Source organism: Mytilus edulis, chromosome 12 (genome assembly GCF_963676685.1).
Source record: "Mytilus edulis chromosome 12, xbMytEdul2.2, whole genome shotgun sequence".
NCBI classification, from domain to species: domain Eukaryota; kingdom Metazoa; phylum Mollusca; class Bivalvia; order Mytilida; family Mytilidae; genus Mytilus; species Mytilus edulis.
In genome coordinates, this window is record NC_092355.1 from 45,207,096 (window position 1) to 45,232,964 (window position 25,869).

Consider the following 25,869-nt stretch of genomic DNA (forward strand, 5'->3'; position numbering starts at 1 on the left):
ATCGGGAATGGTCCTGTCAAGGACGGCAGTAAAAATCGTGAATGTATGACCCCAGCTTTAGTACCGGTGTTACGTGCCTTTATAAAAACGAAACGATACTGAGAAGCATTCTTAAGGGTTTCAACAGACGAAACAATTGATGATGATACATTGAAATAAATTCATAATACGCATTTAAAACCAACAAGTTCTTTATGTTGGCATTTGTTTTTGTATAACCAACGGAAGTAGTTTCTTAATTGATGCTAACGGTATTGAACTTTGAAGACTTGCTCACTTTGATACCACGTTAAGATAGTCGATAAGATAAATTCGTTACATACTATGATCTCACCCATATATATCGTATTAGTACACCAGCACACTATGTAACTAATTTTATTTAATAAATTGATAGCATTGTCTTTCCCTTACCCTTACAGACACAACCTCTTTCAAAACGTTATTGGTAAAAATGTGTTAATGAATATATACATAACATATGCACACTTATTTTGTCAAATTGCATGGTAATGTGCTGTTTTTGATAACAAAGAATAAGGATACAACTTTCTATCATGTCAAAATATTTTTTTTCTAAAATGCGAAAACACATTTGCGTAATGATTTATTTTTCTATTATCTAATTGTAACTTTTTTCAATAAGTCGTATCAACATAATTTGCAAAATTTAAATGATTTCAAACCATTAATACAAAACATGACTTAAGGTAAATTTCAGTTCAATTGATGCATTTGCATTAATTATCTATATTTCATTGAAAGAGGGATATGGCGTGAATAATTCAACTTTTCAAACTTCAGTATTAAGATGATGCAGATAAAAGGATTAACTATTTGTTAATAATATCAAATAAATAGAAATTGAGTCTGAATATATACATCTCTATTCAACTGGAATTACAAACGTCGAAAGGGTAAAAGGGAAGAATTAAGGAAACAAGAAAAGAAAAGAAAGAACAAAAGGCGACAATCATATGATAGACAATCTAAATAAGTAATTTTGAACCCATTTATTATACATACGAATTATAGAATATTAAAAATATAAAGTTGACCAAATTGAATACTTTTTACTCCCTCATACACCTCTTTGATATTTTAGTTATTTCATTTAAAAAGTCGAAGCAACATACAAATATTCAAAATCATTTGATGTATTGTACGGTGGAAAGGCATCAGCCGATTTATAAAATTTACAAGTGAAAAAGTTTTAATGAAGATAATACTTTTCCTAACTATTAGTTCTGTTATTGTTCAAACAGGATATTGTGCAGTGAGTATCTTAACATTAACAATATTATGTAACATCTTTGATCTCACTACTTGATTCTGTTTTTCGTCTGAAAGGAACCAGTTTTGTACAATATATTCAGCATAAGAACTTTGTTAATGTGTAAACCGTGTTCTTGTTTTCTTTAAAATTAATTAATCAAAAATTGTTTTTTTTTATTAAAGCCAACCGGTGGAATGAACACCGCAGGAAAAGTTCAAAAGCAGTAAAACAATATATTCTGCAGCAATTATTTGTTGGATTTTTCTGTTTATTTTTTCAAAATTGTAAATTTATTAATAGATCATTGTTTTGTTGATGTGTTTTGCAACAAGAAATCAATTTGTGATGTTTAATCAGACGTTTTATATGCACCTTTGGTAGGCGTTTTGTGGTTTTAATCACAACTTTCTATGATCAAGAGGTTTTTAGTTACATGTATATGCTTCTATATATTTCTGATGTGACAATGTATATATTCTTACACCGCCAACTACATCAGTTGATCTTTTTCAATGAGTAATTTACGCCGAATGACCACTAGCAGGTCCTTTATATACGAACATAAAATTAATATTGACATTAATGATACAAATTTAAGCTTTTCATACAGATATAAAGTATTTCAAGTATCAGAAATTATTTTCTGCTAATGTTTTTGTATTCTTGTTGATTTCTGATTTTGGGGGTTTTTAGAGAAAAAGACAGTTTTATATTTATTGTTAGAGTAACCCATAATTGGTGCATTAAATTTAAATGTATTGTCAAATAATCTAACCATAAATACCAGGATTAAAATTGTTTTGGTAAGCTGTGCGTTTTGTCTATAAAAGACTCATCATTAATGTTAGAATGACGAAAAAGTTAAAACTGCCCAATAAAATACGAAGCTGAACAGCATTGGGAAACAAAAGTTCCCAAAGGGTGTTCCAAATACGATAATCTCTTTCTGGGGCAGAGAATATTTAGCATTTCGAAAACAGTTTTGAAAATAGTTAATTCATAATTAGGACCATACAATGATAAGTAACGCAAAAGTGTTGACGAATGGAATGGTGATACCATGGTGAGAGATCTCCGCCAGCAATGGCATCGTCCCAGTGGTTGTAATGTAAACTGATCATAAATACCAGGATACTTATTTTGTATGCAAACAATTTTTATATATGCATGTATGTGGCTTATTAAAGAGTCGTTTTAGATCCATACTTTCTAAATTGTATCACGTGAAAGTTTAAACAAATTACGTTTACAAACAAAAAATTATAATTAAATATCAGTCAGCTTTAGTCAAGAACCCTTTCATTTTCGTATACCGTGATATTCTTATTGACTGATGAACTGATATTGACACAAAACACATCATACATAGGAAATAATGTGAACCAAAACTAAACTTTTTATACAGATTAAAGTATAGGAAATGAGTAAATGGATAATAAATATATGCATTTTGTCTATCAAGTGCCTTTTCGCCAACAATAAGTGTAGTTGCAGCAGCATATTTATCGATGATAGAGTGAGAATTCAGTGGCCGTGTGGTATATAAAATACATATACTGTATCACCAGCCTATCAAAAATGAGGTTGGGAGTTTGAAACCCAGACGTTGCAGGTTCGCTCGGCTATAGTCTTAATTGGCAGTAGAACATCAACTGTTTGTTCCTGTTACCTTGTTTTCAGGACTCGATTACTCATACAAACAGGTCATTCATATATAATTTCTTCTTCTTCTTGACTTGTTCCAACTTTTATAACACAATCTGACTAATAGAATCTTAGCCATTCCAATAAATAACCATCTGGAACTAATTGTGGTGCAGAATTGTGAGCCTTGTATCTTTGATAAGCTCCTTTTATTTATATCTTCAAGATGACGAGTATATGATCGACTGAAACTAATAGTTTCGTAAAGAAACAAGCAAAATATTAACAACATATGTATATAAGTATTTTGTATATGTACACGAACTACACGGGTGCAAGTGTCACTCTAGGAGAGTCGCCTCCCGAAACTCCAAAATAGAAAAAGAAAAAGAAACACCACCAACAACAATAACAACAATTTCATTTGGAGTTAAAACTCGGATAAAGTATAATAGATATATGAATTGACAAAACAAATATAGAATACTAATAATCGTTTACAAATGACGTTCGAGGTATCTGTCATCAAGTTTTGTATATCATTGATACGGAAATTATCATCACAAATCACAAGCTTACGAGTGTAATCTATTTTTTCAAATGATGATATACACCATTATCTTACCTTCCATATATTTCTGTGAATACGATTGGTTAAAAGCAACCACGTAGAGACCGTGTTTATTCCATATTAGATTAGTAGGCGGGGCTTAATTTAAAACACGGTTAGCAGTGGTGATACGTCCCTTTATCATAACAACACGGTGCTGGTGACAATTCTTACAGGTTTCAACAGTCGAAGAATTTGATGAACGATTGAAATAAATTATTAATACACATTTAATGCAAACAAGTTGTTATTGTTGGCATTTGTTTTTGTATAGACAAATAGAAAAAGGTTCATAATACTAATGATATTGTTCAAGACTTGATCACTTAGATCGGTAAGATAAATTCAGTACATAGTGTGCTTCGGTCTCACCCTATATTGAATTAACTTACCCCGTATATACCGTATCACGTCACTAGCACATTTTGCAATAACCCGTTTAGTTGTTCAAGCAAAAATTACTGCTGTTTAAATAAAGTTTACTGTCAATAATGTAATATACGTTTATGTTCTGTCGAAATATGTTGTTTCTACATACAACAATACAATGAACTGAACTTAACGAAGTAAGAATGATGCCAAAGATATTTTCATTTTAAAAGGAAAATTGTTGCAGTGCAATTGTGACTTTGCTTAAATTATTATATTAAATTAAGAGTATGTTCATCGAAAAGAGGCCGTTAAATCATGTAATCTTTTTAACATATGCTTGAAATAGAAAATGAATTACAGTTTCAAATTTGTGACTAAGATATAATACCAAAAACATCGTATAAACAAAAGTTTTTCGTGCATTTTGTACCTCTTGAAAGGTTCACCACAGTGCTCTAATATATTTAGTAAGTTGAATGATGCATTAAAGGTATTGATCAAATTAAATCATATTGACATTTGTCAATGCTATGAATGTTAAGTTATTCATTACGGATATATTAAAAATTAGCGGAATATGAAATTTGAATGAGTGATACAAACTATTCGTATGTGACTGTAATGCTTAAGTGAATTGATTAAACATATTTGTATTGGAAACAAAATCATGAAAGAAAACAAACGTGGTAATGTCATTATGTCAAGGAATACTACTGAGATATATTCTCATAATCATAATAACGACACATACATTTATACAATTCATGTAACATAGACCAATATACGTTGATATATATAGTGAAGTTTGTTCATTATAATAATAGCACATTTTCAAAATCATTTTTCCTATTCATTTCTTATATTGGAGACTAAATACGTCGGAATCAGGGGTAAACAGGGAAGGTAATTGGTTGATAGAACCCTACGTTCTCTAAGGTATTTTCAAGTCAAATTTCAAATGAGAAAAGATAGATTCGATATTTGTAGCCAGTATCTTTGATCACGGTTTGTGACTCTCACCTCTAAACTTGAAATTTGTATCTTATTTGTCACTGAACTCAGTCAAATGTATGATGACTGTTCCATATCAGGAAAATCGTCCGTGGTTGTCAGTGATTTGCTTGTGTGTGTTGGTATTTTGTTTAGTTTGAGATTTTGTCACTTGAATATTTGTTTTTTTTAGGGATGATATAGAAAAAAACTTTACGGTCTTTATGTTATTACTTAATGTTTATCTGAGTATAAGTAAAATGAATTCTTGATTTTTTTTGTATCATTGATGTTTACTCAGAAACACAAGACCTTTTCATTACATACATGTATATAATATCATCTTTTGATATCCTCTGGTATCCTGGTGCACATGTACAGCATTGTCACACGGTACGAAATTTTTCATGTTTAATAAGATTGAGAATGTGTCAAAGAGACAACAACCCAACCAAAAGAGTAAAAACTAACCATGTTTGTTACCTTGAACGCTTTACAGTTATCATTCTTTAATTATAAACCGTAGTTTAAAACAAAAGTGGGTAAATAATTAATGATGGTTGATGAACCATCACGTCTAAAAAATTAAAAGTATACCTTTATTTGAATCCTAGCTGCTGTACTTTAAATAAAATTAATGTTATTAGGTAATTATTTGTGTATATATGTATATGTATATATAGAAGTGTGTCAATGTACTATCTACAAGGAGAAACAGTTCACTAGATGTGTCATAAATCCCTTGAAATAAACAAAGTAATGCAGATGACTGCATGCCTTATTGGTACATTATAGGTTAAAATATTCAGTTTATTTTTGGGTTATGTAATGTTGCGGTAGAATTGAGACCAAGTTTCGATTATATTATTTTTTTTTAAATTTGATAGAAGAAACAAATATTTTCGTGAAAGCATGCATATATATACTAGTATTATGATTTTATGAAGATGTTGACATTTCATATAATGCTCTTCACATAAACATTGTATAGTACTTCTATTACAACGTGAACCTGTCATGCTAATGTTATTTTTTATGATCATAACGTTCATATAGCGTCTTATCTCAAAATCTTAATAGGTTAATAAGCCTTTAGTAAACTAATGAGTATCCTTTACAGTAAATATCGGGTTTATGCATAATGTCTAGTTTATATAAAAATTATTCAGTCATTGTAAACAATACAATGAATGTATGAGCAGCGTCTTTACTTTCACATATTGTAAACTAAGGTTCTGAGTTGTGCGAAGCTTTAAAGAGCTGTTATAAACTTAAAGTTTTGTTATTCAAATTTCATTATTTTTTGTTTTATTCTTTTGTGTGTCTGACATATTATCTAAAACGAAAATGTAGATGTTATTCCAAGAGATAAGAAATACAAGTTAGATTGAATAAGAATTCCTTTAGGTTTTCTGTCTAAGATTGTGGGCCATTATGATATAAGACAATCAGAGGAGTTTAATTCATTTTCACATAGATTTTATAACTATAAGCATTCATAGAACAGAATATAATCTTGTGCAGCGCAAACAAAAAATTGCGTTAGAAAAAAACGTTTTCCTTCTTGTTCTTTTTTTCTATTTTTGTATCGTTGGGTTGTTTTTAAGTAGACTAAATTATTGCACTATTTTTTTCCTTAGATTTATCCATATTGAAGCTGTATATATGAATTTGCAGTCTTATTAAGATCAATGATTAGGAAATCCTGATACTATTTTTCGAGCTTGAAAAACAGAGATGTTGACTCAAAGTCCGCCAAGTGTACCATAGGTTGCATGCGACCTATAAACAAGTGTCTATTCGAAATAAGATGCGATCCATCTTCGAATCACCAAAACAAAACACGATGTATTCGCTACCAGGATATGCGCACAAGTAAAATGTAAAACATCAAAATTTCTATCTCATACGATCCGGAAGATTTTCAATATTAAAATTTTGCGTGGTTTATACTGCTCTAGTTTTAATTTTCTGTAATAGGGTAATGTCGTTGTCTTTCTTTCTTTTTATATCTTCATTGGAAATAACAAAGCAAAAGTTTTGAAACTAATATATAAATGCACCTTCTTTTAGTTCATAATGATCTTTACATTTGGAAAATCAAGGTAATAATGTAATAACATGAGGAAACCATTTAAAAATTACATGATACACACAAATTAGTCGTAGTTTTATAAATGTTATCGTTTGACCGTTTGAATGCCAACAAATAATATTTGGTAAACTATAAATGGTCTTTTTAGGTTATTAAAAGATGGGTAAAAAGATGAAATAGCTTTTTTGATGTCCCAGTTTCAGCTTATCAGAGAGTTTATACGTTTTATTAAATCGTACCCGTTTCACTCAAATTTAACTTTTCAAACTACAACCATCTGGTATGAAAGGAAAAACTTATGTATTCAAAACCACATATATCATATGAAATTTATTTCACCTTTATATCAAAATATTAAAAGAAATCCAGTATAATGAAGTAGGGATCATAGAAAGTTTTGTATGATCACGATAATTTAAAAAGATTTATTGATGGCCAATGATCACCTTAATATAATGACATTGGATAATACTATTTATTGTACTGTTATTGGTCATAGATACATTTATGTTGTTGCTAAAGAAAATTCAATGGAAAAAAGATCATTAATTAAAGCCCATCCATGCGTACGCTTTCTTATTCAAATGAATTACAGCTGAAGAAATAGTATGAAAACCTCTTTGTAGCCATCTCATTTTATTTTTCCTCACCCACAGTCTGTTATGAAAATTATAGAATTTCAAAAGATTTATCATTAAAAATGTGTTTATAAAGTTATGAAAGTTTTCCCCGAAGGTCACTATATGTATACATATAGTAAGTGTTTATATATCATTTAGTGTTATAAACTACTAAGCATAGAGTTTGTCTTTTGTCAGATTGAGGTTCATGAACACTTCACACAATCTATCATTTTAGAAACACTGTTATAATGTCCTCATACGCCGAGTTCGGGATAACGTAAATATATTTGTAAGTTTAAATAGTATCAAGAGACGTTTTAAAAGTAGACGATTGAAACAGACGATGGTGCATACTTGTTTTAATTATTCATTTACTTTAAAGTTTCATAATAATAAAATTATTTTTAAATAGATGCATATGCCATTCGTTTAAAGAGACCATATGAGTTTTGAATAACGTCTTATATTTCAATGAACTAAATATTTTAATTAGTAACAAAACTTTTCCAATAGAAAAAAAAGTATCATAGATAAGCTAATACATTTTCTACATTCTTTCACAAGTATTGTGGAAGTATTCTCAATCCGACTGTAGAAATTTATTTAATAGTTATAAGGCGTTTCTACGTATTAAAAATAGGAATTTCAGATATTTAGCTTTGAGCCTCTCTAAACAAAATACACTTTGTAAATCTGGAAAAGCGCTGTGCACGATGGAAATTGTCAAGTCATCTTTTCGTTTACGATTAAACTGTTTATAAAGCTCATAAGCATATATATTGTCTTCAAACCTTCAAGAGTTACAGTCTTTGTCTGTACTGATTGTATTTTTCTTGTATGTGTCCGTTGATCGAGATTTAAAAGATGAGAACTGGCACATAAAATAGATATAGGTAAACCCTGCAACATATTCATGTGCATGTCAGGGACTTGTCAGTTGTTGTCTATGATGTTTTTGTTATTATTTTTTTTTACTAAATTGAAAATAAAATGCCATTCGAAATATTTGGTTTGGATCACAGATATTTTTACATATACATAGTTCTCTGATAATAGAATGGTGTTCACAGCATACAAAGAGCTGGAAAAAAAATCAGGTACATTCAAAATTTTAAGTCGAAGAAAACCTTACAAAGTAAGACTGAAAACGGATACTCTGTTACTCATAAAACATTATATAGAAACTAAGATTTGTGAAATACGACCCCTATTAGAAACTAGGGATTAATTCATGAAATCTAGAAGGATAAGCAGATCCTGTGTTATTAATAAATAACCAACAGTCCTAGTATTGTTACTGAAGGATAACGATAACTGAACTCCCCTCCCTACATTAGCCGTCTCCTTTTTCTATACAGTGATGAAGTTTATTAAAGCATTTTCATGCCATAAGAATTATTGCTGCAGAACTGAATGAAACATTTTAAGGTCACTTGTATACATATGTTTTGGTATTAATATACATGGATTTATGATATTTTTCATATTTATGATAACTTTTGAATTGGCATTTTTTTCTTCGATATCATTTACAGTTTTCATATTCAGAAATATTATAGAGGGCATTTATTGTAGGCGCCTGTTATACATGGTTTACCGACATCTGTAAACGTCGGAGAGTTGGAATACAAAGGAAGATTGATATATGAGTTAACAGTCTCAGATATCAATGGCGATTCATTCGTGTGCCGAAAGCAGTCGGTGTCGCCATCACCAAATAATACAAATGTTGACTTCAGAGTCTTGATAGACTCTGCAAATGGAAGTAAGTAAAATATATTTCCTCCCTTCTAGTAAAATATCAGTTCAGTTGATAGAAAAGTATGCTGCTTTGGTACATTCATTTTTTTTTTTGGTAAACTAATTCTATATCTTCATTGGAATATTCAATTTTTTTTTATTTCATTTTTACTTATATTTTAATTTTGAAGATTTCTTGGGAAAGGAGGAAGACTGAAATTACAGTATGCATTATTGCATTAAAACTTATGCAATATTTGTGTAAATGTCATTACAAGGTTTACAAAAATTTAACTTGAATCGTTAGATTATGTATATTTTTAATCAATGGGACATAACTCGAACTCGCTTTACTAATTTTGTATGGAAAAACATCAGTCAGTCTTTAACAAGTAACAAATCGAACACTGATCGAAGTTTATATAAAAGATAACAATATCTGGTGTTAGAAAGGGTACAATACATATTTGCACGTATTTGGTGGGTTTTTTTGGGGTTTTTTTTCAAATTCAATGCTTTGGAAGTAAAACAAAAAAAAACAGTATGCGCAGGCGCAGGATAACAACCAATCTTCGTACATGGTGTGCTTGTGTTGAAACAAGAGAAAAGCCTCACTTTTAGTGTAAAGCTCGAGCACATAAAATATCTTTAATGCCCGAAAAACAGTTAGTTGCTTAGAATAAATGGGCTTACATATATGACTTAATTTTACGTATGTTTGCTTTCAGGGTACGGAGTTTACCTGATAAATCAAAACGAAGGGACCTCCACTAATCCTAATGTGATGTTTAATTTCGACATTGAACAGACATTTGATGTCTTTGTCGCTTGTACTGACGCCAGAAATACTGTAACGAACCCAATTCCATACTTAAGAGTTGACATCATTGATAATGACAAAGTAGAGTTTACCAATTTACCGGGTAAGGCAAGTTTTCAGTTTCTGCAACGTCAATACTACCGTGCTCAACACTTCACTAATTTGGTGTCGCTTTATTTTGTGACATCAAAGGGAAAATAAAGAGATTCAGGAATGCGTCAAGAATGCCTAATAAAAACAGAATAAACCAAAAATCAGACTCAATAGATAAAAGTGTGTATACCATTTATCGAGCTATCAATCGGTCTGAGTCTGATTTAGGTTATTACAAACAAACGCCATCAACGCCTTTCTCTTATAAGCTTCTTACACTTTATGTTGACCATTGCAGATCATAGTTGATTTCATTCTACAGTGAATAGCTAACAACCATATTGACCAATATCGAGTTGTGTGTTTTGAGTTTCAACAATAAAAAGAAAAGAAAAATATATATTCTGCATATATGCTTTAAAGAAAGATGTATCTATACAAGTTCAGTTAAATATTTCCCTAAACTCTTCTATTTTTGTATATTCTTATCTTTACTTTCATTAGTATTAGATTTAAACAAATTGTTTTACTAATGTTTTATTTTTCAGATACGGTATCAAAAGATGCCACTGCCACATTACAAAATGATATAGTATATACAGTGCAAGCGCAAAATGAACTGACGACCAACGACAATGGATTGTCGTTCAGCATTACGACAGTGCCGGCATCTTCAAGTTTTGAAATTGATGGTAAGTTGTGTCTTGGTTTACTTCTTCGTGCAAATTAACACTAGTTATTTTTCACATGAAATTTTCGTATAAAGAATTTAATCAAAATCTTTGTAAGTTTTGGTGGATAACATATCAATTGAAACCTATCTTTTTCAATATTTTTTAGGAAATGGAAATATTCTTGCAGCACGAAATTTTGTTCTAGAGAACACTACACCTATCACTATTTATGTAACGGTTACAGACGGTGTTATATGGGTTAAAGAAACATTAAGAGTTGACCTAACAAGTAAGTAACGAGGTGAATAATAGAATATCATAAACAATAAACAAACAAAGAAGGGAATTTAGCTTAAAAATTTGTTTTATTTTATGTAAAAGCATTATTTGCTGTAATGATTATATAGAGATATGTAATTTTTATGCCCCATTTATGGGCATTATGTTTTCTGGTCTGTGCGTCAGTCTGTTCGTTCGTCCGTCCCTCTTCAGGTTAAAGTTTTTGTTCCAGGTTAGAGTTTTTGGTCGAGATAGTTTTTGATGAAGTTGAAGTCCAATCAACTTGAAACTTAGTACACATGTTCCCTATGATATTATCTTTCTAATTTTAATGCCAAATTAGAGATTTTCACCCATTTTCACGGTCCACATTCTTGTTTTCTTTCATGTTTGACTATACAACGAATGGTAACTAAGCGAAAGCTTTATGTTCAGTCAAAGTGAATTTTTATTAATATAGATATGTGTATTGTTTCAACTGGTATGCATATTTTTCAGATATGAATAACATCCCAGAAATAACCAACTTGAAAAATTCTCCTTCAGTTCATATGTCAGAACTGTTAGCTAGCAATTCACTAATTTATTCCTTGACCGGAAGTGACGGCGATGCCTCTGATACATTAACCTACTCTATGAATATTGACCCCGTTACTGACACTGCTCTGTTTGAGCTTGATACTGGAGTCAGCCGTAAGTAAACTTAATTATTATAAATTAATCTTAAAGCTATGTCAAAATTATCAATGTAAACGGATAAAATGTGCTGAACAATGAATTTTACACTTTCAAAGTTTTGTGTGATCGAACAAAACATTTGAATGAATCTTATGGAGCTATATTTACAAAAGTGATATAAAAATGACAAAAATTCAACAAAAGCCAGCTTTGTCAGAGGATGTTAAAACCACAGTTCGTTGTTTTTCCTTTATGTATAAACGAGGAATTTAAAAACTATATGTTATAGATCATGTAATGGCGTGAGCATTTTATACTAATATATATTTTGCTGTCTAGTTGACATTTTGGCCAAGTATATGATCTTCATGTATGCAACCTTTTATTACAGACAAACAATGTATCAAAAACTAAGGAATGAACATTTTATGCAAACGGCAATACAAAAAAAGTATCTCTGAATTCATGTTTATCCTGTCACACATAAAAATAATCGTTATATTTCTGTAAATGAATTTAGAATTTCAAAATTTACTGGAAGTAAAATAAAAGACTTCTTTCAAGTTCAGTCAATGTTTGACAACTTCAAAATATATTGTATTCCAAATGTTTTCATACTTATGTTACAATGAAAATTTTGAATTCGCTTTTAAGACTCAAGTAATCACAGAATGATAGTATATATATATAATACCGTACATAAACATATTTCAGATATTGAGTGTATATTCTGGAATCTTTTTGCAGGTTAATATATGTAAGAAATTTTTAACCATCTGAAACTATTTAAATCATTTCAGCCTTGCAACTGAGATTAGCACCTGGAAAAATGTTTGATTACGAAAAAACACAATATTACAACATTACTTTTACTGTGACGGATTCCAAAGCCACTGGAGGACCATTCATTTTGAATGTTCATGTTCTTAATGAAAATGAACCATGCTTCTTTGATAAATCTACTTATTCTCTTTCAACGAACGAAGGTGCTGTAAGTATATATCTGATGTTATTTCATATCGGTTAAGAATTAGCTTCTCTTATTGGATAAAATGGGGCCACATTTTTTATTCTTCAGTAAAAAGTTCCATCGGTCTTTAACAGAACAAAACTGACCAGAAAACCGGTCGTTAACAGACTTTAACATGTTAATGGCCTGTGGGGCATGGTTTCTCTGTTAATGACCGATGGGGCGTGGTTTTATTGTTAATGACCGGTAGGGCGTGGTTTTTCTATTAATGACCGGAGGAGCGTGGTTGATGAATTGTTTACACGTTTTGGGAAATTATAAAATTATATCTAACTTATCTAGTATTCATAGACTGAAAAATTGCACGTAAAGACTCACTGTCTTAGTCAATACCACTGTCTTGTGGGCAGTCCATATATCACGATAATGACCAGTTTTTCAATACCATTATGTAATTATAACTGACGTTTCAAACATATCATAATTCAGTAATAATATAGGGTTGTTGCATAAATATTGGGGAATATTGTCCCGAGTAGAATTTTATATTGCACGAGCTTGCGAGTGCAATATATGTTCTACAAGGAACAATATTCCCCAATATTCATGCAATAACCCTTTTATTGTATAGCAATATAATATTTGAAAGTAAAAATTGGTTTAAACTAATATTTTGTCGTTGATGATGTCATGAATTTTGATAATTTATTGCACTAGTGCAATATTAGAATTTATTGGACGCTAACTTTCTGGTTACTTTCTGTGGGAAATATTATATTGCTATGCAATAAAAATAATAATAATAATATTATTATAATAATAATAATAATAATAATAATAATAATAATAATAATAATAATAATAATAATAATAATAATAATAATAATAATAATAATAATAATAATAATAATAATAATAATAATCCATTACTTAATTCAGCGTAGAGTGATGCAGTTTATTTACATCGTAGTGTCATTGGATTAAAGAAACTATTGTTTCGTTTTAGGCTAGTTCAATAAGCTTGAACCCAGGCTTCATTATAAGAGATGGTGATGGAGTGAATCAAGCATATTCATTGTCATTTTTAAACGGAAACGGCAGTGAACGTTTTACAATGGATGCCAGTTCTGGACTCATTAGTTATGCGACAGATTACGACATTGACAACAATGCAATGCCTTCCACAGTTTATTTGAGTGTTAAATGTCAGGATGCAACCGGCGAAACTGGAAACGCCTCAGTCATTATCTATATACATGTAATATTATTAAAGTGTATTTTACCCCTTTTCTTTCCAAAGATTTCTGGTGGATTGATAAAATTAATGACAACTTTTTACGCCAGGTAGAACGGGAAAAAAATAAAGTTAAAAAAAGATGAAAAAAGTATATGATCCAAATATATTATTATTTTGTCATCAACATACTGGATAGTACAGAGATGAGCATATTGATAAAAAAAAAAACATGTTGAAAAAAAAAAACGAATTATTTTAACAGGGGATAATGGATTTTATCATATGTACGTTTTTCATAAATTAATTATGTAATATTACTGAATATAAACGACATATTTTTTTAAAGCCGGTTAAATAAAACTTGTTTAAAATATATATCAAGGCTGCTAGCCCATATTAACACGGCCTAACGTCTCGTTAGTTGCTGATATGGGAGTATCAGCTATTAAAGAGAAGTGTAAGGATTCCCACTAGAGTCTCTGAATGATATGAGAGTCTCGAAATAATTACCAAGTCGATATGGATAAGTTCAAAATGACCAAATGATACAGAAGTTAACAACTATAGATGACCGTTCGGCAACAATAAAAAAAAAAGCCCAAACAACACAGTCGACTATAAAAGACACCGAAATCACAAATGTTAGTTAATTCAAACAAAAAATCTAACGGCCTAATGAATGTACAAAAATATGAACGAAAAACAAATACCGGTATGTAACACTGCATCAAACGACAACTACTGAATTACACTCTCCTGAATTGGAACAGGTACATACAAACATAATGTGGCGGGTTTAAACATTATAGCGGAATCTCAACTGTCCCCTAATCTGGGACAGTGGTGTAACAGTACAACATATGAACAAACTATAAAAATCAATTGAAAACGGCGTATCTTATCAGATGGATACAAATAGAAATGCATCTAACAAAATCTGTTCAAGTAATGAAAAAAAGCATGCACCTAGGACTAAATTATCAATCAGGACACATCCAACATCCAATGGATTGAGATTATAGACGTCATCAACCTTCAGAAAAAAAACCAATAACCATGTACAATGGCAAGATACAGGTATCAACAGATTGTAGATCTATGAAAGTGCGGCGTTTGCATAACACGACTGATATCTTTAATACTTTAAATATGAGGAATCCGACATTCGTTTCAGAGGTTTAGTTTAAGCTGGGTAGTGGTCAAACTAAACTGTAATATTTATCAGTTCCCTAGCAATTTATGGTATTGCCCTATCTATACTTTTTGTGTCTTGCGAACTGTCATAATTATTCCTAACGTTCGTAGTAATATTGAATAGTGACAGTCATATTTTCATATCCTTTAAAGAAAAAAAAAAAGATTTAAAATAGTCAAGTTACAATGCTGGGACTAGTCAACTAGATTCAACTTGGTCAAAGATCAACCAGACATAAAATAAATTCTTCTAAAGTGTCAAACCATGAATTTGATAAAATAACAGCTCAGAAAATTACCATTACTGCATAGTGATGTATTTTACATTACATTCTTTTTCAGGATATCAACGATAATTCCCCTGAATTTGGCAGTGGTGATTATTCGTTTTTCGCTGACCAGTTTACTGGGGTCGGATCTCTTATTGGAACTACAACTGCAACAGATATTGATAGTGGCACAAATGCCCAATTTACCTGTAGTTACGGCAGTACCCAGAATGCAATTGCCAACCCATATTTCACTGTCGGATCAGATTGCAGTGTATTCTTCACTTCAAGAACTAGTTTAGCGTATGATACAGTGGTAAGATAATTGTAGTCTCTACATGACATTGTGGAAGATGTTGTGTATTGACAAAGCTGTCAGTTGTTCACTCTATGTTTTCTGTGTCATCGTTTAAGTCGTCAAACTGAGAATTGTAAAACTCACATTAGGAGAACAGATTTTCAATCTAATATTCACATAGTTGGTATTTTTTAGACCCTCCAGATTGTGGTTGATTCAAAATTGTTTAACAGTCTAGTACTAATTTTAAAGAGGATACCTTATTTTTCAGATAAGATTTACCCTTTTGGCTATAGACAAAGGAACCCCTGCCAAAACTGGCACCACTTTTGTTAACGCAATATACCGTGAAGCATCAACGACAACAATATCAACCTCAACAACAACTACATCAACTACCTCAACAACAACGACAACAGTTGCACCTAGTACTGGATTAGAAGATGGAAGTATAGCAGCTATTGTTATTGGTTCTCTTGTCGGTGCTGTCTTATTAGGACTCCTTCTTTATATGCTATTTCGTTGGTGTTATACTGGTTTCTGTTGTGGACCTGATCCGTGCGATTTCGCACGTTGCTGTCAAAGAGGCGATTATTCGTGAGTATATTTAAAATAAAAAAAATAATCTTTTTTGGATAAGAAATTAAATTATTGAAAGAAATCTACTAATGAATTGGTACTATCCCAAGGTTACTCAAATCTCATAATAAGATTAACATTGAAGGTCGCCTCAATCAACTTAAACTTTAAGCAGGAGTGTATAAGTTGTGTTGCATCATGTGATTCATAAGAATTTCTAAAGGCTTTGTTCAAGATCTTTACAAAACCAAAAAAAATCAGTGAAGTTTTATGTTCTATATATTTCAACGATTAGATTTAAACATTTCTAGAAGAAAACAATTTATACAGTAACAGATGTGATTTGTAGAACTTGTGAAGAGTTAACTGATTTGTCAATGATTATAAATGTTTTGTTTGTTATATCTTGTTTTGGATACTAATTAGCTATCTCCTTATTTTTGTTAAATCAACTCGGAGAAGGGAACATTGTGTTGCAAAACATATCAGCTGATATATGTTACTGTCGTTGTCTTCTGTAAATTAAGATTTAAAAGTCTACAATGGGGAAACTTATGTCATCGTGTTTGGCATAAGCCGTGATCGTCATTTTTTCATATGTGTAGATTTCTTTTAAAATTTTAATGTGAGTTATATCCTCATTTCTCTGTAGTATTCGTAATCGTAGGTTTCCTAAAATATATGAGTTGTAATAAAGACTGAAACGAGGTTTAATGAATGATAAAAAAAAGCATCAATATATTTGATTTATTAATTTTCCTACCTTTCTTTCTAGAATTGTAAAAATATTTGTATAAATTTAGTGCGTTCAAAAGAAACAAACGAAAACATTTAAACAAAATCATTGAATATCACGCGGAAGAACATATAGCAATCTATTTTTGGTAGTAAATCAAATTAAATAATATAGTTGTTCTTGATGTTTGTGCTGCACTATTTGACATTGACTGTTTTCCTCCTCTGTCATATGTCTGACGTCAGTGCAATTCAGAGCTTTATAAGTGTTACACACAAACAAACACACATGTTCGCCCTATTTGAGAAGTAGTTTATATATTTGGGCCTTCTATTAATATTTAACAATAGCGGATCGAACTATATAACTTGATATTATCATAAAGTCGTATGTAAGAACGAATTCAATGAGGAAAAATAAGTTAGAATTTTACAGTTTTGTAGGGTATCATTTCCCCTAGGCGCAATCAATTTAATGATAGTATGCATGTTGCTAAATTCAAGGAATTGATAACTTGATGTTTAGCGCCAAAATATACGTTAACTCATTTCAGTTCTTATTTGGATATATGTTTGGGTCAATAAATTCAAGGAATTGATATCTTGATGTTTATTGCCAAAATATACTTTAACTCATTTCAGTTCTTATTTGGATATGTTTGGGTCAATAAAATATCTTATACAACGCGGATGTTAACACCTTACCAATTAGTTTGTGCAAATCTTGTATTAAATATCTAAAGTTATCTCTTCCTGCGAATGAAGGTAACACGTGAAACTTATTTTTCTGTAAACATCTATGAACAAATTTGCTCGAAAAAAACATTAATTAAACAAGAAGAGGTGCAGTTTAGATCGCGAAAGTTGTTCTAAAATTAGCATAACTACTCTCAAATGCATAAATATTTACAAGGGATGTATGACTCGAGATTTATGAATGCAAAAAATATGTCCAGTTGAGGTTTTAAATCGCTATCCAGTTTTTACACTATCCCCCATCCATATCATTTTATATTCTGTGTAATCAATTTGAGGATTCACAACTTCACATTTTTTTTTGTGATAACTAATATTGATAGTATTATCTCTCTTTGTATCTATCCAAATTTACGAGTATTATAAGCTGGCGGGAATCATTTGAATCATCTTGAATATCTTATCTACTACTAAATTTATTGTGAAATGGAAGTAATCATAAATACCTATTTTCGTTTTAAATAATTCGTCATATCTGCTGGTGTGTCGTTTTATATCTTAACAAATGTCTGTATATTGTGGACAGAAAAATATTTTTCATAATCATTTAAGAGACAAGCTTGAAACGAGGTACCGCGACAACGTACATTGTAACATATCAATATTTAATTTCAGGAATTACCAAAGACGTCAAATTACTCCCATCAGGTACGTAACATATAATTTAACCATAACTCGTCATAGTCAGTCGTTAACTGGGTTAAGAGATCTTTATCATGTGTCATCATTGCTCTATACTAACATCTTTTACTTGAAACTCATACATCCCCTCACTCTGTTATTGTGCTGTGGTACTTTTTTGTGTTCTTATCTTTTGTGGTTTTTTTTTTGCTTTGTCTATATTTTCCTTCTTTGTTTAAATATTTAAAAAGGAGATGTGGTATGATTGCCAATGAGATAACTATCCACAAAAGACCAAAATGACACAGACATTAACAACTATAGGTCACCGTACGGCCTTCAACAATGAGCAAAGCCCATACCGCATAGTCAGCTATAATAGGCCCCGATAAGACAATGAAAAACAATTCAAACGAGAAAACTAACAGCCTGATTTATGTAAAAAAAAAAAATGAACGAAAAACAAATATTTAACACATAAACAAACGACAACCACTGAATTACAGGCTCCTGACTTGGGACAGGCACATACATAAATAATGTGGCGGGGTTAAACATGTTAGCGGGATCCCAACCATCCCCCTAACCTGGGACAGTGGTATAACAGTATAACATAAGAACGAACTATAAAAATCAGTTGAAAAAGGCTCAACTCATCAGATGGACAAAAATACAAGTAGACGTGTTTTATAGTGATTAAGATTATAGCACATTGTTGACTGCTGTTCTCCTATTTTTGACATTTTGACGAGTAGTATGTTAAGCTGGCGGGATTCATTTGAATCATCTTGAATATTTTATATTCTAGTTAATTTATTTTGAAATGGCGTAATCATAAATACCTTTTTTCGTTTTAAATTATCCGTCATATCCGCACGTGTGCCGTTTCTGTCTGTTTTGTTCACAAATTGCTGTCAATATAATGAAATTTTATACGACTGTCATACAAGTTAGATGTTTAACAAGCTGTAGAACTAGGTTTGTTCTTCCATTTTCTACATAAGAAAATGCATGTTCCTATTTAGGAATGTTACAGTTGTTATCTATTCGTTTGAAGTGTTTAAGCTTTCGATTTTTCTATTTTATTAGGGACCTTCAGTTTTAAATTTACCTCGGAGTTTAATATTTTTGTTATCTTACTTATATGTAATCCCAATAAACATGTTGATGAATAATGATATCCATTATTCTAATATTCTGTGTTGTTGACGATGGTATTGAATAGCATGTAACAGTGGTTTACATATAGTGAAAACTTGAAGATTTTAATACAGGAAATACATGATACCCTAGCAAGACATACAATGTCATTATGCCATTGAGTTACAAAAAGGACCAACTTAACCTTTCTTACACAAATCTTACATATTAGTACTTAATATGGTCTTATTAAATTATAACGTTCCAAGATTAAATGCCGATTTTAATTTTAAATGTAAATTTGCTGCATTATGTAAATTTGCTGCATTATGTAAATTTTCCGTTGATAAAGTAATACTTTATTAAAAAATTAATGTTCAAACGATGATATAAGATGAATACGGTCTATTTAGGGTCCCTTTTTGTCATAAGGCTTTTAATGTTTGTTGGATTTATACACTAAACTTATCATTATAATTTAAAACCAAGATTAAAATTTCATAGGCCAGAAGCGCATTTCTTTTACAAAAGAATCATCAGTGATGCTCGAATAAAATAAGATAAACATGTCAAAGGGACAAAGTTGAAAAGCACAATGGACGCAAAATTCCTATAAGGTTTTCCAAATACAGCTTAGATAATCTATTCCTGGGATGCAAAATCCATAATGTTTCGAAACATTTTAAAGTTTTGTTAAGAGTTAATTCATAAATTTGACCATACCAATGCTAGTTCAAGTGCTGACCACTTAACTGGAGAACCCCTCGGGTAGACACTTCAACAGAAGTGGCATCGACCCAGTGGTTGTAAATAAATAAACGCATCATATGTACCAGGATTGAATTTTATATATACGCCAGACGCGTGTTTCGTCTTCATAAGACTCATCAGTGTCGCTCGAATCCAAAAAGGGTTTAAAAGCCAAATTAAGTATAAAGTACGCAGTTGAAGAGCATTGCACACCAAAATTCCAAAAAGTTTTGCCAAATACAGCTAAGGTAATCTATTCCTGAGGTAAAAAAGCCTTAGTATTTCAAAAATTCAAAAGTTTTGTAAACAGTTAATTTATAAATATGACCATATCAATATGATAACTCAACTCATCATAGATAACAAGATATACTTTTTGTACGCCAAAGACTCGTTTTGTGTGACTGTTTGGATTTGAGCGTTCCAGATAAAAGTAAATACATACAGATCTTCGGACGAACACGATTAAGAAAGTGCACTTAGAATTTTAAAATGTTGACTTCATTTACTGTCCATCTCTGTTTATATATTCGTTCCTTTAACTATTTATTATTTACAGATCAAGACAGCGTATCGAAGATAGACGGCGTGACAGTTATGAACTAGGTACTATAGTTGCACTAAAACACATGTGTAAATACATATTTATCAACACAAGTTTATTTCAGATCTAAACCTGGAAACCCATACAATAAACAAGATAACCCATACAATAAACCAGATAATCCAAATAATAAACCATACAACAGCATGAACAGGGATACAGCAGATGAATTTAACTATTTCAGAGATGGTATGAAATACGCAACCATCATGCATCCCTTATAAAAGTATTGTTTTCCTTAGCGGGTATAGATGGCTTTATATTGAATAATCAAATACCTATGCATGCTTATTAATGTAGTTTATATCATTTGAAGTAGTTTTAAAGCCTTTATTCTTTTACAATGTATAACTATATGTTATGGAGTACGTGCGTCGGTAATAACTGACTTGAAATGATACAATTTTGTGTGGACTTTTCAATAATTTGAATCGAATTTTTATGTCTGTTCATTGACAACAAATCCTTTTAAAATGTGTTCTGTCATAGTTATTTGCAATAATTAAATTAAAACTAAATTTAAATTAAATAAGTCAATTGAATAATTATATCTTAGTTTTGAAAAGTCCGGTTTAGTAATATAAACATGTCCCATACGACCTCAGATGTAGTCCAATTTTACTTTTGTTCTTGTTTAGAACACACTCGCACCTTTTAGTCAATGACAAATGAGTATTTCTTCTATTTGTCGTATTGTATACTTTTTCCGCTATACATGGATGAAAAGTTTATGTTATGGCAAGCTCTTGATTGCTGTCAATACAGAGGTTTCAAAGTACCGAAGGAATTGTTTGCTAGACTTTTTTAAAAGGTGTCTTAAAATATAAATATAAAGCTGGTACATTCAGGGAAACCCTTAAGTTTAAAAATGTTGACCTATCTTCTTGTATGTAGTTCCGGCAATACACTATTTAACCCTTGTTCGTCTCTCAGTTCAACCCACGAAGGCTGCATATTTTTCGATGGCTTTCTACTCATTCGGTTTCAAGCCAGAACTTTATTTAGGACAAAATGTTAGTTCATATGCTAGTACTCACGTTTGCATATTACTAGTTTGAGGATTTTGACTTCTTATATTTATTGACACTTATGTAGGCTCATCCATCCCACGTAGGCTACATATTATTCCATGGCCCACTCGTCCTTTGGTTTCACGCCATAACTTTATATTATTCAAGGTATTTGTACATGTACTAAAAGAATGCATAAAGGATTTCGAATTCTTCAAATATTCTGCAAATGAAAGGATGTCGAATATTGTCATGCTTTGCTAAAATTATGCTTGTGGATACATCGAATGCCTAGCATTTGAGGAGTGTTTACAACCCTTGGCCGAATCCAACACTGATGGAATTTAATCAGTCACCGATGTCATCTTCAACAAGTCATCACTTGTGTGTCTTAGAAGTTATCTTTGACGATTTTATAACCACTAAATCGATGCCCTCCCCCGAAGGTATCAACAGACCAGCAGTCAATACTTCCAAGTGAATATTTCAAAACCAATACTTCCAAGTCAATACTTCAAAGTCAAAACTTCAAAGTCAATACTTCCAAGTCAATACTTCCAAGTCAATACTTCCAAGTGAATACTTCCAAGTGAATACTTCCAAATGAATACTTCCAAGACAATTCTTCCAAGTCAATACTTTCAAGTCAATACTTACAAGTTAATACTTCCAAGTCAATACTTCCAAATCAATGCTTACAAGTCAATACTTCCAAATCAATACTTCCAAGTCAATATTTCCAAGTCAATACTTGCAAATCCATACTTCCAAGTCAACACTTCCAAGTGATTACTTGCAAATGAATACTTCCGAATCAATACTTCCAAGTCAATACGTCCATGTGAATACTTCCATACCAATACTTCCAAGTGATTACTTCCAAGTGACTACTTCCAAATCAATACTTCTAAGTCAATACTTCCAAGTCAATACTTCCAAGTCAATACTTCCAAGTCAATACTTCCAAGTCAATACTTCCAAGTCAATACTTTCAAGTCAATATTTCCCGGTCAATGCTTCCGTATTGCCATGAATTGTCATTGATATGGTCATAATTATCAACCAACATTTTAGAAAGCTTTGAAATTTTCTAAATACAGAGGATTTTCTAAGCCAGGGATAGATATCCTTAGCTGTATTTGTCAAAAGCTATAACTATGATGGGTTTATTGAATTATTCACCAGCCCAGTAGTCAACACTTCGGTGTTGACATGAATATCAATAATGTGGTCATTTTTATAAATTTCCTGTTTACAAAATTTTTTTGGAAAAACTAAGGATTTTCTTATCCCAGGCATAGATTACCTTAGCATTATTTGGCACAAGTTTTTTGGAATTTTGGATCCTAATGCTCTTCAAATTTGTACTTGTTTGGCTTTATAAATATTTTGATATGAGCGTCACTGATGAGTCTTATGTAGACAAAACGCGCGTCTGGCGTACTAAATTATAATCCTGGTACCTTTGATTATTTATCCAAAGACATAAATTACTTTTGTCGTTTTGGCACAAATTTTCTTGGTTTTCAGTGCACACCATGTCCTCTTAATTGTTTAGATTCGAGGGCCAAACGAAATGCAGAACAAAATTATAAATCTAGTACTTTAATGAGTGTTAACCCCTCCACCTCTTTTTGTATATATTTAGCTATCTAGAACTTTTACTTTATGCAGGGGTACAAAATAAAACACTATATCAAGATTTTTTTTTATTTTGCTCACAAATAAACAGAATTTAAAAATTTGACATTTTTGTGAAATTATGCCAGTTTGTTGTATAGATTGTCCCGATAACATTTCTTAAAAATTTCCAACTATACGTTTTTCCTATTTTATATATATCTTTATTTTATATACAGTTTGAATAAATAACAAGGTTTTGAACCTAGAAATTTTTATGATCCCATGGTTAAAACAATACTTTGTCGATCTATAAGGAAGTAAAAATTCACCAATTTCGAATTTCGACAATTTTGAAATTTCTATTTGTAGATTCTGACTACGGCTCTCTCAAGAATCAAGATATGCGACATTCACGGTTAGTTATTTTTAAAAGTTGCTAAGAATGAGGGTAATACTTATTGTATTTGTATAAAACTATCTGATATACCGAGATCTTTGAAAACTCTCTTCAGTATAATAAGCATCCCATGCAGTTTACACCTTTTGGCCTTCCGCACTTTGGTTTTCCTGATGATAATTCAGAAAAACTGCCAATGAAGTTAATTTCAAACTCGTCTCTTTTGTTACCTTTTAATGTTGACGAGTATGTGAGGTAGTATACAATGTGAATGCGAGCATGTTTTGGCCATTCGCACTTTGGTTTTCCTGATGCTTGATAATTCAGAAATACTGCAAATGAAGTTAATTTCAAACACGTCTCTTTTATCCCCTTTAATTTTGAAGAGTGTGTAATGTAGTATACAATGTGAATGTCAGCATGTTGTGTTGCCTTTGTATCCTTTTAGAAAGAAGCAAAATTGTAACATTGCCAGGTTTAAATTCAAACTTTTTGAAACTCTTTCTCCAAACAAACTTTTAACTGTATTGTGTCTTGAATTCAAGTGATATTCCAATAAATAATCATTCCATTAGATATAGATATTTTTTAACACACATGCATATAGTAATAACATACGATATCGTGCTCTAGTACAAAGGCTTCAACCCAACCAATAAAGCATATTTAGGGTATACTATCAGAAACAATGACTACAACATATGCATGGTAACATTATCTTCAATTAAAATTATTAGCAAAATACCTTTATATAAGGTGCAAACTATACTCTTTCCATTAGGTCTCAGATCATTGGTTTCAATATGTTTTAAATGTGCTTTGCATGTATGATTATGGATTAAATTTGGATGGCTACAATGTAAATACATCAATTAAGCGCATTGAGAGATTTGTGTTGTACGCTGTTTCTACAAGGTTTATTTACAGAAATCAAATTTTCTTTGGTGTTTGTTGTTTGAAAGAAGTGAATTATGAGACTTATTATTATGGCATATTTCCTAATGCTGTTTCTATTGATTTATATGCCGTGTTTGCTTCTGGAGTTCAGTATCAAAGCACAAAAATGAAAGCAGTTTGAAAAGTATAATAATTGATATGAAAAAAATGTATGGAAATAATTAAGTTTATTTGTTACCTATACACATACTCTTTTTACGGAATGTTAATCAAATTACTGCAAAACACTTGTTGTGTTTCAAAAGATTGCAAGTAGATCACTGAAGTAGTCACTAAAAGAATCAACTACAGAGAAAATAAGGCGTAACAGAGTACTTGTCTTCTTTTTCAGATTTTCGAGGCCGGAAAGAAATTATCCCGACTTCCCACAAGTTGGTGAGCCACAATTCCCACGCCTCTCCCCTTCCGATGCACGAGTGGAGATGATTAGTCCGAAGTATGCAAGAGGGCTTCCTGCAATACGATACTAGTCCAGAACTAACAGGCTTAATAGGATCGCCCCTCAGATTCTGATAATAATAACAGTATTTGAGCATGCAAACATTATATGATGGTGTGTATTATCACAAGAGGAGAATATTTCAAAAATGTGATAGAAACATTTTACTATCAAAAAAGGGATTTTGAACGTGTGTGTTTGTTGTTGCCATTTTTTTCTTTTCTTTTCTTTTTTCTTTTTTTTTCCCTTTTTTTATCTTTTTCCGATTAGATTTTACGATGGACATATGGTTATTTTTGTTACTTTACAAACATGATGCAATGTCATGTTTTAACAGAACGAAACACATAATTTTGAATGAAAATAAAAGAAGACAAGAGACGATGAATTATAATT

The 25,869-nt window shown here is 31.1% G+C and overlaps 1 protein-coding gene across 2 annotated transcripts; it reads left to right on the plus strand.

Annotated features, from left to right (window-relative positions):
• Window positions 1-1,077: 1,077 nt before the first annotated feature.
• LOC139498576 (protocadherin beta-8-like) lies at window positions 1,078-25,854 on the plus strand. 2 transcript variants are annotated; one of them, XM_071287020.1, is made up of 14 exons: window positions 1,078-1,276; window positions 9,186-9,375; window positions 10,079-10,273; window positions 10,812-10,955; window positions 11,104-11,226; window positions 11,715-11,909; window positions 12,695-12,885; window positions 13,871-14,122; window positions 15,638-15,880; window positions 16,134-16,459; window positions 18,548-18,580; window positions 21,003-21,049; window positions 24,050-24,095; window positions 25,366-25,854. In XM_071287020.1, exons 1-14 carry the CDS (start codon window positions 1,217-1,219, stop codon window positions 25,502-25,504), a joined length of 2,184 nt encoding a protein of 727 aa, XP_071143121.1. In that variant the 5' UTR covers window positions 1,078-1,216; the 3' UTR covers window positions 25,505-25,854. The 2 variants fall into 2 exon arrangements, with proteins under 2 accessions (XP_071143121.1, XP_071143120.1); XM_071287019.1 differs by lacking the exon at window positions 21,003-21,049 and adding an exon at window positions 21,112-21,236 and having other exon boundaries at window positions 1,096-1,276.
• Window positions 25,855-25,869: the final 15 nt, after the last annotated feature.

What these genes read in the sequence shown, in the direction of transcription:
- LOC139498576 (XM_071287019.1), top strand. Translation starts at nt 1,217, where the DNA reads ATGAAGATAATACTTTTCCTAACTATTAGTTCTGTTATTGTTCAAACA. An exon ending in TGTCAAAGAGGCGATTATTC is followed by an intron (nt 16,460 to 18,547) that starts GTGAGTATATTT and finishes ATTTAATTTCAG; the next exon opens with GAATTACCAAAGACGTCAAA. An exon ending in ATTTAACTATTTCAGAGATG is followed by an intron (nt 21,237 to 24,049) that starts GTATGAAATACG and finishes TTCTATTTGTAG; the next exon opens with ATTCTGACTACGGCTCTCTC.